Source organism: Gobio gobio, assembly GCF_949357685.1.
Source record: "Gobio gobio genome assembly, chromosome: 5".
NCBI lineage: Eukaryota > Metazoa > Chordata > Actinopteri > Cypriniformes > Gobionidae > Gobio > Gobio gobio.
Genome location: NC_137101.1, coordinates 20,928,617 through 20,942,869, shown reverse-complemented (window position 1 = coordinate 20,942,869; position 14,253 = coordinate 20,928,617). Strand labels below are relative to the sequence as shown.

At 37.7% G+C, this 14,253-nt stretch overlaps 2 protein-coding genes across 3 annotated transcripts in view; one reads left to right on the top strand and one right to left on the bottom strand.

Annotated features, from left to right (window-relative positions):
- ccdc146 (coiled-coil domain containing 146) overlaps positions 1-14,253 on the bottom strand; it is a 25,084-nt gene extending 10,831 nt beyond the window's left edge. The window contains exons 1-12 of one of the 2 annotated variants that reach the window (XM_079818261.1): positions 14,129-14,253; positions 13,380-13,552; positions 6,065-6,357; positions 4,223-4,280; positions 3,682-3,858; positions 3,513-3,586; positions 3,201-3,428; positions 2,759-2,945; positions 2,013-2,105; positions 1,665-1,835; positions 1,173-1,261; positions 844-1,008 (exon numbers count right to left, since the gene is read on the bottom strand). In XM_079818261.1, coding sequence (XP_079674387.1) covers positions 844-1,008; positions 1,173-1,261; positions 1,665-1,835; positions 2,013-2,105; positions 2,759-2,945; positions 3,201-3,428; positions 3,513-3,586; positions 3,682-3,858; positions 4,223-4,280; positions 6,065-6,357; positions 13,380-13,544 — 1,700 coding nt within the window. In that variant the 5' untranslated portion in view covers positions 13,545-13,552; positions 14,129-14,253. The remainder of the gene's footprint in view (positions 1-843; positions 1,009-1,172; positions 1,262-1,664; positions 1,836-2,012; positions 2,106-2,758; positions 2,946-3,200; positions 3,429-3,512; positions 3,587-3,681; positions 3,859-4,222; positions 4,281-6,064; positions 6,358-13,379; positions 13,553-14,128) is intronic. The other variant, XM_079818262.1, reaches the window with a different exon arrangement.
- On the top strand, positions 7,933-11,377 carry fgl2a (fibrinogen-like 2a). Its single transcript, XM_079816958.1, has 3 exons — positions 7,933-8,675; positions 9,466-10,682; positions 10,775-11,377. Exons 1-2 carry the CDS (start codon positions 8,024-8,026, stop codon positions 10,176-10,178), a joined length of 1,365 nt encoding a protein of 454 aa, XP_079673084.1. The 5' UTR covers positions 7,933-8,023; the 3' UTR covers positions 10,179-10,682; positions 10,775-11,377.

Below are 14,253 nucleotides of genomic sequence, written 5' to 3'. Positions count from 1 at the left end.
AGGTTCTTTATTTATCCTACAAAAAACAGCAGGCCTATATTAATCATTATTAATTAAACTATCAGCTGTTCTGTTCCTTGTACTTCGCTTGCCACGGCCGCCCTGTCAGAGAGCGAATTCATAAACCCAGCACATCAGAATCCAAAGACCAAACTATTTAGACACTTAGCAGCCATTAAATGTCTTTAAAATAAGATGGATGTATAGGCAGAAGGTGGAGTTAGTTTATTTTGTTTCCTGTTCCTGAAATGTCGGTGATGACACAAAGAAATCCACACAGAAATCGGAACCCGGCTTAAGTCGCCCTTTTCTTGCCTTTCCCGACACTGATCTGATCCTTGGTCGTGCGGATTGATATTATGGTCTGTTTGCACTTTGTAATTGTAAAAAATACGTTTCTGAACCGAATTATATAAGAAGTTGTTTCTGCGTCCAAAGTAAACAAAGAGACGATTCAAATCAATATTTAAGAAGCCCACGTCCGGTATTTTTTGGTGCAAAATAATAAAACGTAGCGTCAATAAAATCATTAATTTCAGTATTTATAATATTATAAATGAAAAATTGAGTACTGAATCTCAAAGCCCTTCATTTACAGCAATAAACACAAATTGCCTGTTTTGGTCATTTTTATGGCTATGACTACTTTGACGCTCTATATCTCCTAATTAGATTATGCAACTTTAGCCGGGGTTTCACAGACGGGGTCACATATAGTTAATTAATGTTAACAAATTAACCCTTATTGGAAAGCGATACCTGTTATCTTATGGTGTGGTGTTGTCAGAATGTATTTTGGTAAAAAAATAAATAAATAGGCATATAATATGAGCGCTATGGTACTTGTCTCTGTTGATAGCAGTCAATTGCAGATTCTTAAGATTTTCTTCCAGTTTATCCAGCTTTTCTTGCACCTCTCCCAGGTTCTGGTTTGAGACGTGGATCAGGCTCAGGTATTTGTTCCGCTCAGCCTTGGTGACTTCATACAGCTTAGCAAACACACCCAGCCTGGATTGGATTTAAGAATGCATTTACTGAGCAGACTATAGTCTAACACAGTGGATTCATTCTAAATAAGGTAAAAGAGCCAGTGATTTTTTGATTGAATAATAGGGAAAAGGACACAATAAAACAGTGTGTGTCTACAGTATGTGTCAATCAACAGTAAGTACCTTGACTGGGTCTCTTGAGCCTGTTTCAAGTGTTCTTGAACAACCAGTCCTTTCCCTTGCAGATCTAGTTTGGAGCGCTTATATTTTAGCTGTAACGATACTCATATTAATCATGAAGCATTAAGGAATAGTTTACTCACCCTCATATTGTTCCAAACCAGCATGAGAAAAAGACAGAAGTTTAAATCAATTTAGACTTAAAACGAACACGTATAGTAGAATATAGCAATTTCATTGTAATTTTATAGTGTTTTTAGTTCTTTTTAGGCCCTTGTCAATGTATAATTAATTTTGTAAGTAAATCACACAGGTTTGGAATGACACAAGGGTGAGTAAATGCTGACAGGATTTAATTTCTAGTTAAAACTCCAGAAGTTGGTTGCTCTCATAATTAGCTTTTTTTTTTTTTTTGAAAAAAATATTTTTTTTTAAATTAAATTCAGTGATGCTGATGTAACTGTTTTGGATCGAGTGGTAAGTAAAGATCTTAACCTGCGCTTTGAGCAGCTCACGGCTCTTCTGCTCTCTCTCATCTGCTTTGATAAGTACGAGACGATGAAGGTGATGAAGCTCATCTCTATGCCGATAGGACTCTTTAATCAAAGCCTGTTCCTGCTCTACATACTCTTGAACCAGGTGAACCTTCTCCCCTGCCATAGATTGCTACTCACAAACACACACACACACACACACACACACACACACACACACACACACACACACACACACACACGTATATGAAAACATACAAATGTACACAAACACATTTTGTACTGAATCTTGCCAAACAGTTCATAGATAATGTAAACTTCAAGCCACTTGTCATAATGTGCATAGTACCTGGCTAATCAAACTACGTTTTAGGTTTTCCATTTCCTTTTCCAGATCTCTTCTTCTCTGCAACAAGCTGTCACCTTCTGGGACTGTGTCTCTCTGTGCAAAAAATGTACATATATGAAATAATCAATTGATGTGTCTATAGATATACGTAGGTTAAAATGGAAAGGTCGCTGCTTCTCTTTTTAAAGATCACCTTTGTACCTTCACTACATTGATGAAATAATAAAAATAAACATATTAAAGCAATTGATATTAGCTCATAAAAGTGGCAAGCACAATAACTATAAAATAATTAACATGATGTTTAAAATTATACAGCATGTCAAACTCCCCAAAGGTTTCATATCTACAATCAAAATATCCCTTTTGTGGGCCTTTTACATTTTATTAAAAAGCAGACAGGAAATTATGGGGGAGTGTGATGTCAATGGAAATCTTTAAATTCCAAAAGAACTAATAGTTCCTGTTATTATAAAATTACCATGACTCATCAGTTTTTTTGTACATAACGTGAAAACGAAATGATTCCACAGCAGTTCAGAAATGCAGGACATCACAAAATATTTGCGTCTGCAGTAATTGTTGTAAATGTTGCAAAATCTGGAAGACCTTCTTACAGTGTGATGTTTGATATCATTATTTATATTTTTTTTTCATTAGAGCTGAGCGTGGGTGACAATATTGTATCTTAATGTGGGCTTCTAGATGTATATATACATATAAGAAACTAGACTTTTCAGAGTCACCTGAGCCTGGGTCCTCTCATGATGCTGTTGAGTGTTAGCAAGAGCGTCCATGGCCTGTTTTATCTGCAGTTCATTCCTCTTTAGGGCTTGTATAAGTTTGTCTTTTATCCGCGAATCTTGGGCCAGTTTATCACGCAGAGACTTGCATTCAGCAACAATCTGCTCCATGTTGATGTCCAGCAGACCCCTGTAGTTCAAAACAAATTTACTTAAAAAAAAAAGATATATATATATTTTGAATTTGCTGTAGTCTCCCGTTCATGGTTATAGACGTTTACCCAACTATGATAACTTCCGCTTGTAATGTGAAATTAAGTTAACCATATTTTACAAATGGGTACTTCTGAAGGGTCTTTATCTCAGAAACAGTTTGGGTGCCTTCTGATTTGGATCTGAATCCATTTCAAGTGTGAGAAACTGTGTGAGATTATGAGATTATGACCTTTGATCTATGAAGATGGCCTCTTTTTCATTGGTCATCTGCAGTTCTTTGAGAAGTCTATCTCGTCTGTTCTCTGCAGCCACCAGCTGAGCCTTGTGACCTTCCACTTCTCGTAACACCTCCCTTTTGGCCTCCTGCACGGTCTCGCACTTTGCCTTCACCTTCTGCTGATGCTCCATATGCTCCATACGACGTTGCTCAATTACGGCTACCTGCTTCTCCAGCTCCCTATGACACAAACAGATACAGAGCAGATTACAGAGCCATAAATAGAGCCGGTGAGTAAGAACTTGACTATAACAAGCCTCATACAATTTCTTGTGGGCAACTCTGTCGGCCTCCTTTCCCAGCTGAACAGGTATGAGGAGCACCTGAGCCAGCTCAGCCTGGTGAAAGACATTTTTAACATGTGAAATACGCATCCCATAGTTCACAGGACAAATATTCCAGTCTACAGTAGTAATTAACAGGTCTTGCTTACCTCATTGCTCTCAACACGACCTTTTATATCCTCCAGCTCATGTTGTTCTTTCGTTATATGCTTCTGTTGAGTCTCCAAGCTCTCAGTTAAAGTCCACACTTCCTGTCTAAGATGAACCACCTCTTTCCTTACCTCCTCACAACTATTCTTTAGGTCCATGTACCTATATTCTAGCGCCTGATCACATACACAGAAATATATATGATTTTGAAACAAATTAAACACAATAAAGAAGCTGATACAACTCCTTACATTCCACAATATTCAGCTTCATACAACTTTGATTAGGATTATTATGATGACACTGATTATAGAACTAATTTATAGATAGTAAAATTAGTTAACTAATTTATAGATAGTAAAATTAGTTCATAAGTATACAAATATATAATATAATATGTTTTTTGTGGTTTTCTTCATGATGAGGTAGAAGGATTTTACTACTGATTTGGTCTCCCTAGTGAAACTGCATGAATTGTCTGGAAAACCCAATGATGTGTTAAGTCCGACTCCGGAAGCATCATGGCCCAATGATACTTACAGCCCGTTTAGGTTGGTCTTGGTATTCTTTCTCAAGACAGAGCTTCTCTTCTTCAAGACTAAAAAGGAGAAATACAATTCTGTGAAACAAACTGCATTTTATAAAAATAAGGATGTGAAGTAATTACGGTAATGCAAAAAGGAACTCAAATGCGTAAGATATAAATGTGACTTTGAGAAGTACAATATTCATACGGTAAGCATAAAGGATATTTCACAATTATACATTCGTGACTAGGGTTACTGAACATTTTAAATGAAGCTGTGCAAAAACTTGAAGCCATAAGCACAAATATTCTAGCTGAGCGTTAGCACTGTCTGCTGTCAGTGTGAGCTGGACTGTCCCATCAAAGAAGGAGATTACAGTGAGCAAAAGCATGCTGTGCAAGGTGAATCCATGTCAGTTTGGCTAAGGATGAAGGATCTGCTCAGAACATAGCCACATGTGCAGAAACTACATCTGGCTGTAATATGCCTGCTGTACGAATGCTTGACTAACCAACTGATACAGTATAAAATATATATCGAGTACAATAGTTTAAATGTTTTCAGGTGAAGGACTACTTCAAGACTAAAACAGAAATTGTGGACCAACTAGCACCCCAAAGTCAATGTAATTTTCCTCTTGTCCTTGCCTTTCAATCGTCTTTTTTGCTAAATTCGTGCTTTTTTTGCTTTTCAAATAAAGGCTGTTTTTTAAAACTTTCTATTATCTTAAAAACGTTCTATTATCTTAAAAGATATTAAAATAGAAGACAGCTAATCTCAATTGTAACAATATTTCATAATATTATTGTTATATTTAATGCATTGATACTTGATCAAATAAATGCAGCCCGGGTGAACATAAGACAAAAACGATCTTGTACATTATTAAAAACAACAGAAACACTTCCCAAGTCTGTTGAAAACAACCAGCTCCAAATAAAAATAATTGTATATCATTGTATAAGTTTCCCTTAGTTTATACCGGATATCATGACATAACTTTATTTTTATTTTAATCCATAATTTTCACCCCTCTGCTGTTTGGACTATAATTTTCTCTTATTGAATCGATACTACTAAAGCAACTTTTAAAAATGTATAAAATTAATGTTAATTTTATGAGTTGGGGCTTTTTGTCAGTAGTAATAAATATTTTTTATATTTAGGGATGTTTTAATGAGTTAATAATATATAATGTAATGTTAGCAGCACTGAGGTTTTGGTATTAGACTTTGGTACCCCCTCCCCTTACTAAAATACTTGATGAAGTAGCTTCAACCCTTTTTCAAAGTTTTTTTGCACAAGTCACTTAGAAAATGGTAAATGGTAAATGGACTGCATTTATATAGCGCTTTTAACAGACCTACGGCCATCCAAAGCGCTTTACATTTTGCCTCACATTCACCCATTCACACACCGACGGCGGTGTCAGCCATGCAAGGCGCCATCCAGCTCGTCGGGAGCAGCTGGGGTTAGGTGTCTTGCTCATGGACACCTCGACACTTGGTCAGGTGGAACCGGGGATCGAACCACCAACCTTCCGGTTTGTAGACAACCTACATGAACCACTGAGCCACCGCCCTGCCGCCTCAAAAGGTCAGCAAACACTCTCTGGCAGCAGTGTGGGCCGTGACTCAGCATACAGTGTTCTTTTCCATGCAAAATTTTTGGATACAAGGAGGCAAGTCAAAAAGCCAAGAAAAAATGGAGTCAATGCCTTTTGTTTTGTAAGGAGACTAAATGCACCATGCACAGAGCAAGTCTTCAATAATACACATACCTCTTCTTTATGCATGTTTTACATGGAACTTAAGCAGAGCCACACAACTTAATATGGTCCTGCAGAGCATCTTACCACTCCAACTGGAACTGCATCTGGTAATCTCTTTCTTCATTCTCCTTCAGCTGGTTGTAGTACTGCAGAAGTGTCTGTTTCAGTCTGCTGGATTCTGTGTCCGGTCCTTCAGGAAACAGCTCGGCCTTCTCCAAATCCTGCCTCTGTTGCTCCAGCGTGGTGCGCAAGGCCTTTGCCTCCTGCAGCAGGTGCATTTCTGACTCCTGAGACCTTCTCAGAGTTTCATGCAAGAGGTTGAAATTGGCCCTAAGACGAGCCATTTTCTCCCCACTGACCTTTCCCACGGAGAACAGCTGAAGACAAAGATGAAAAAGAACTATCAATGATCCAACAGCCGAATAAACATTAGCCTAAATGCATTTAAAAGCTAAACACGTTCATGAGGATTTGCTGGGACTGTTTTAGAGCGGATCCACATTTGTGCCATGCATTAACTTACATTTGAACTCCAGCATGGAAAGCTATCTAAAATTTCTACTAATCTCTAATTATAAACAGAAAGTATGAATGTGTGTGTTTTTTTTCTCTCTTTATATTGGAGAAAAACTAACCAAACACGAAGTTGGAGAGCTCGTACCCAAGATATGCGGTAAATCTCTTCCAGATTTGAAGATTTTATGCTTGCTGTTTAATTTTAACTGAGATGTAAGTTTAATTTAACTTATAGACAAAACACAAATGAAAAATAGGCTCTGTGATTTGGTGAATGTGACCACACCTAATTTTCACAATCAACGTTTTGAAGGATTTGAATGATGATGAGGATGATGATAATGTTTGACAATCAATGAGTTTTCGTCATAATGTTACACAAATTGAATTCGCTAGAAAGTTGACATTTGCTTGACATTTATCTTAAAAATGCAGCTTGTGCATTATCAGTTCCTATTTTACAGCACTTCTATTCTAAGACATCCTGCACCACGCCAAGGCAGGAGTCTAAAGTTGGTTACTGTGAAGTTTATGGGAGATCATGAGGCACACATGTGGAGGACCAGCATTGAAGTGAGACACTGGAGCACATTTTATAATAGGCGGTTTGGATAACATTTCTCTGTGTTGATCTAGTAGGGGAAAACAAAAGAATAATGGAGTATATGTATAATGACAGACTTTAATTTCTGCAGAAAATTGCAGCACCAATTCAATGCATAAATAAAGGAAAAGAAAACTGTGAAGCTATTACTGGCAGACGACTGATCACATCTGCACAAGATTAAAAAAAATACCACAGTTTTATTACAGCAAAGTCCAAAACAAAGCTTGTTTGTATTACAGCCAATACTACAGTAAAATACAGCTTGACAACACAGGATCATATGCCAATACAAACACATTAGCAATGCCTAATGTAAACACATGACAACAATAAATGAATAATGACAGACAATGTTTTGCAGAACACCACAACATTTACAGGAATAAATGGAAAGAAATATGACTGTTTCGTCTTAAATGAATAGTTCACTCAAAAGTTAACATTCTGTCATTATTTATTCACCCTCATGTTGTTTCAAACTCTATGGCTTTCTTTGTTTCTTTCTTTTTAACTTTGTTTTCTGTTCAGTAGAAGAAATAAAGTCAGGTTAGGAATGACATGAGGGTGAGTGAATGATGAAAGAATGTTCATTTTTGAGTGAAATCTGATTCTGACTTTTTATCTTGACTTACTGACTCTTTCATATACTAGATTAAACTGAAAGTTAAAAGTAAAGAAAAATATCATGAGTCGTAGTGCTATTTTAAGAGAAAAGGTTAGGGGTCCTTATCCACCAAATTCTTCATGCGTTGATGTCGACGGTGGAATTATGCAATGCATTGCTGCCCCACCCACACACCCACCCACACGTTTGTTCTCTCTCTTTCTCGGTCTCCTCTGATATTAATGGCAAAGCTGCTGCACTTTGAGGCAGTTCTCTTTTGTCCTCTCTCTCAGTTTGGATCACTGTATTTGAGACCATGAAACTGGTGTTCGTGTGCTGTTCTCTGCTGATAACAGTCTGGCAGGAGGTAGAGGCTTCTGGTAGTGGCCCTTCTGGGGTTCTGGATAGGGTTTCTGGAAGTTCCAGCTGCTCCCAGGTGAGACTGAAACCAGCTGGGCAGTGTGAAGATGAGGAGGAGTGCCCGTACCAGATTCAAATACCACCGCTGACCATACAGCTCCCCAAACAATTCCGACAACTGGAGAAGACCATGAAGGAGCTGCAAAGCTTGAAGGAGACAGTAAACAGGTTGAAGATCTCCTGTCTGGAGTGCAGCTCGCAGCATTTCGACCTCAACTTGCAAAAGGACAGTGGAGACCTTCCGACAAGCAGCGCAGAGCAGAGTCGAGGGGATACCAGCAAGAGATTCTACCAGATCGGGAACGATAGCGATAATAGCATTGTCCAAATCATGCAGGTAAAGATGAACCGCATGTCTAATAGCCTGAAGAACGCACGTTTACAGATTAACTCCCTTCAGGGACGTCTGGAGGAACTTAACCTCCTCAATCTGCAAAATGTGGAGGCTATAGTGGACAGAAAAGTTGAGAACATCACTGGGATGGTCAACAAAATAAGCAGCACCTGCACCTCAAATTGTCCAGGTGAACAACAACAACAACCTCAACGTAAGTTAAATAAATAGCATTCATAATACTATATATATAGTGTTGATTTGGTGCTTAAAAAATCTTATTGTTATCAATGTTGAAAACATTGTGGAAACCAGGATTCTTTGAACAGTATAATGTGAAATAGAAATAGTTTGCCGTTACTGTTACATTTATATATATTTTTTAATTATAATGCCGTGAACTTATTTAGGACGTGCAGAACTGTGAATCGTTTAGACTGTTTACAATGAAGTACCTCAAGGAATGCTTTCAAGCTGCCTCCTCACATTGAAGTTTCTTCTGTTTAATATTAAGCAAGTTGCCTGCCAGGGGAGAGGCTTCTGCAGGAATAGTTTTGCAGATCCTCACTGAAATCTTCTGACTTTGATTTCACAAATGTAAAAAATTAAAACCTGCTGCATGAATGAACCCTGGTCACAGAATCACATGATGATGATATAAATCTAATAAACCACACTGAACCAAATGATAGTTTTGGGCCATCTACACAATTTTATCAAGCATCACAAGAGAAACGCATTAAAAACGCTTTATATTTTAGACATGTTTTGTACATTCTAAAACAGGGGTGTCCAATCCTGCTCCTGGAGGGCCACTGTCCTGGAAAAGTTTGCTCCAACCCCAATTACACACACCTTAACCAGCATCTAGGCAGGTGTGTTGGGGCAATTTGGAGCTAAACTCTGAAGGACAGTGGCCCTCACCCATCATATAATCTTAAGTGTCTTAAGTGTCTGATGCATGTAAAATTATAAATCATACTTAAAAGTCTCTCTCTACACAGACCTCACAAACATCACTCCCAGAGACTGCTCTGACATCAGCGTGCTGGGGCATAGGACCAACGGGGTGTACCAGGTGACCCCTGACCCCAGAAACAACAGCTTTGCAGTGTATTGTGAGTTGGAGGCATTCGGTGGTGGGTGGACTGTCTTTCAGCATCGAATCAATGGCAGCATGAGTTTCAACCGCACCTGGGCTGACTACAAGAAGGGCTTTGGTGACCTTAAAGGCGAGTTCTGGCTTGGAAATGATAAAATTCACTTGCTCACAAAAACCAAGGACATGATCCTCCGCATTGAGCTCCAAGACTTTGAGGGCACACGTGGGTATGCCAAGTACGAACAGTTCTATGTGTCAAATGAGTTTCTCCGTTATCGGCTGTCTGTAAGCGGGTACTCGGGGACTGCTGGAAACGCTCTGCAGTTTGGCAAACACTTCAACCATGATCAGAAGTTCTTCACTACGCCAGACAGAGACAACGACATGTACCCCTCAGGGAACTGTGGGGCGTACTACGGATCGGGCTGGTGGTTTGATGCCTGCATGTCAGCAAACCTCAATGGCAAATACTACAAAGCAAAGTACAAAGGGAAGAGGGATGGGATCTACTGGGGCACGTGGCACAACCTGACTTCTGAGTACTATCCGACAAACTACAGACAAACATTTAAAAATGTCAAAATGATGATAAGGCCAAAGAATTATGCACCCTAAGCCAAATGAATTATTATGGGGGCACTGTTCCTCAAGAACAACTGATAAAGGTATAGCTAGTGATATATCACAAGTCCTCAAAAATTAACAGAACTGCATAAAAAAAAAAATGTGTGTGTGTGTGTGTGTGTGTGTGTGTGTGTGTGTGTGTGTGTGTGTGTGTGTGTGTGTGTGTGTGTGTGTGTGTGTGTGTGTGTGTGTGTGTGTGTGTGTGTGTGTGTGTGTGTGTGTGTGTGTGTGTGTGTGTGTGTGTGTGTGTGTGTGTGCACTCATGGGGAATCGTGTAATTGAGGTCCCCATGAGTAAATAAGCTTATAAATCATACAGAATATTTGAATTTTTTTGAAAATGTTAAAATGCAGAAAGTTTTGTGTGATGGGTAGGTTTAGGGGTAGGGTTAGTGTAAGCCTAAGGGGATAGAAATATACAGTTTGTACAGTACAAAAAACATTACATCTATGGAGACTCCCACAAAGATAGTGAACCAGACGTGTGTGTATGTGCGTATATATATATATATATATATATATATATATATATATATATATATATATATATATATATATATATATATATATATATATATATATATATATATATATATATATATCCATATATATGTGCTACTGCCATCTTGTGTTTAATTAGTTTACTACACCACAGCCTTTATAGACTCCTGATAAGCTTTGTTTTTCTTTTGGTGTGACATATTGAGCAGTTTTTTTTAAAATAGCTAATTTTATTTATATTACAGCTGTCCATGATTTGCTAGTGGTATTAGGGAGTTCAAAAAGTCATCCATTGCTCTATTTTCCTTGAAGACGTTTTAAAAAATGTAAATGCATACATTTACTGAAAATTACTATTTTTAAAAATATATGCTTTATATAGCACACAGGCAAGGACTAAAGGCCCATAGGGTTGTTAAAAAGAAACTGTGACATTGAAGGAGGAAATGTACAGTATTTATTTTGAAAGCTTCGGGTATTTTTTTCCACAAATATTTAAATTATTATATCATTATTCTTATAATTATTGCTGTGTGACTAGGCAGACCTACATGAATGCTTTTTGTTGGTTTTCTTACGAGTCTGAAATCAATAAATTTTCTTTTTTAAATTATCATTATTAGCTTTTTCAGAAACAGTTTGTATATTGATATTTTTATGAAACAAATAAAACTATAATCTAAACGTTGAGAGTTGAATACTGTGGTTGATTCAAAGCAAACATAGTCAACCATAATCTGAGCACTTTTCAAGCATATTTTTTTACTCAACTTAATTCTGTACTGTATGTAAAAATGTTTATCACTGTATTTTACAATGCTAGCCAAGACCATTTTTACTAACAGCATTGCAGGTAAGAACAGTGAAATATATGTAATAAAGATTCAAAGAATTTGCTGTACAATCAACTACGTTCCAAAAATTGAGTTTCATAATTTAATATTAAAGGGACAACCAAAAAATGTAACTAACCCCATGATTTACTCACCCTCAAGCCATCCTAGGTCTTTATGGCATTCTTCTTTCAGACGAATACAATCGGAGTTATATTAAAAAATGTCTTGGCTAATCCAAGCATTATAATGGTAATGAATGGCAGCCCAAAAAATGTGCATACATCCATTATAAAAGCGATCCACAAATTCCACATGGCTCCGGGGGGTTAATAAAGGCCTATGAAGCAAAACAATGCGTTTGTGTATGAAAAATATTAGTGCAGCATGGGCAATTGATTAATCCTGATTAGCTTTTTCCGCATTTCACCTCAGCTCCACCCACGTCCAGCCTCTTTACCCATTTTCTGTTATCCGGGAGTGACGCAGAATCCTATGGGTGACGTCACGGACACTACGTCCATTTTTTTTACAGTCTATGTTAATTACTCACCCTAATGTCGTTCCAAACCCGTAAGACCTTTGTTCATCTTCAGAACACAAATTAAGATATTTTTGATGAAATCGGAGAGCTCTCTGTCCCATCCATAGACAGCTATTTAATTAATACTCAGAAAAGTAGTAAAAACATTGTTAAAATAGTCCATGTGACTCCAGTGGTTCAACCGTAATTTTATGAAGCGACGAGAATACTTTTTGTGTGTAAAAACTTTCTGGACCTTGAAAGTGTTAATTAAATAGCTGTCTATGGAGGGGCCTGAGAGCTCTCGGATTTCATCAAAAATATCTTAAAGTCCTCATGAAATCAAAATTGACCATATTTACTTTGTTAACGCAAATGGCTAGTTTTGTGGTGAACAATCCATCCGTGCAAGTCAATCCACATAAGAAAATTATTTGGCTTCGTAATCTTTAATCAAAATCTGAAAATGCTCCTCCCCTCTACATTGGTAGGCCTTTTTTGATGACGTCTGTTTGACGGCTTGTGCTTCGACATGCCATCATTAAACACGCCCATCCAACTGACAGTCTGCTGCCTGCGAGCTAATAAACAGAGATGGAGGAGGTGCGTTTTCTGAATGAAACACCTACGTTTCTATATCCAATCAGGTCACAGGGAGGAAAAAACAAACCACGCCCTCTGTTCTGCTCATTTAGTATTCCGTTTCTCTCGGAAATACGTCAAATCACTGAAATAAAGTCGGTTGCAACTTCCGGTTCACTGGGACTTTAATTTGTGTTCCGAACTCCGAAGATGAACGAAGGTCTTACGGGTTTGGAATGACATGAGGCTAAGTAATTAATGACAGAATTTTCATTTTGGGGTGAACTATCCCTTTAAATATGGATATTTTTCTTACAAAAACCCATCGATTTGCTTCAGAAGCACTTTATTAACCCCCCCCCCCCAAATTTTCAAATTTTGGGCTGCCATTCACTGCCATTTTAATGCTTGGATTAGCCAGGACATTTTTTAATATAACTCTTATTGTATTCATCTGAAAGAAGAATGTCATATACACCTAGGATGGCTTGAGGGTGAGTAAAATATGGGGAAGTTTTTATTTTTGGGTGAACTATCCCTTTAAGCTCAATGTATTTTTGTGTGTGTGTGTGTGTCATGTATGTAGGCAAGCAAGTCCCATTTCTCCCTCAAAATAGACATATCACCTGTTTTTATTAAAAGAAATGTGTTTTTATTGCGATGTAAAAAATCTTCTGTAGTTGAGGAACAACTAACAAATGTATTATTATTATTATTATTATTTAGTAGTAGTATAATTTCAAAGAGCTTCTACCTGTTCCAGGCACTGCAGGGCTGGATGTGATGATATGACAGCAGGTTGTTCATGATGTGAATCTGCTTCTGGAGCTATTGCAGAAATAGGCGTGGCCCACTCACTGACACCTTCCTCCTCCTCATCCTCTGATGGAGCAGAGCTCCGCCCCTCTGCAAGACTCATGAGCTACACTACACACACATATAGCTTTTACTTTTTTAAAGACAATCACATGAAAATGATATTTTAATCAGCGAAAACAATTATTGAATTATTTCAAACTGCTTTATAAACAAAAAACTTTTGACTCTTAAATCTTAAACTATGCCTCTGCATGATTTAGAGCATATTTGTGGCAGGTTTAACTGCAGGTGTAGACAATTAACCTCTCCTCTAATTTGACACGTGCATTTAAATGAATCAGTTGGCTTAAAAAGAACTTTTTGTAATCGATTCATGGTACAATAACATACGCCAGTAATAATGGCTAAACATAACGCAGCACAAACGGACGTTACAAAAAGTGATTCAGGTAAGTTAATCGTTTTAATCAGTATTAATGGTATATTAATGGTATTTTAGTAATCTTTTGTTGTATCTTACATAAGTTAACGTTATACCTTTGCCGAGTGTTCACTTTCAAGCTCCCCTGGCCGCTTATTGATAAAAACGTATTTTAATGTTAGGCTTGATCATTTAGAGTTTGACCTTACAATGTTATTGTAGTCAAGCATGTTATCTCTTGCGACGCTGTTTTTAAAACGTACCTTAATTATGTTCTTTTGTCGTGAAGTTTTTAAATCTCTGCCGTTTTAGTCACTGTTTATCTGCGCGGACACGACGGTCTCCATAACAACTGCTCCAGCGAGCCTGCGCGCCCGTGCAGTGCCAC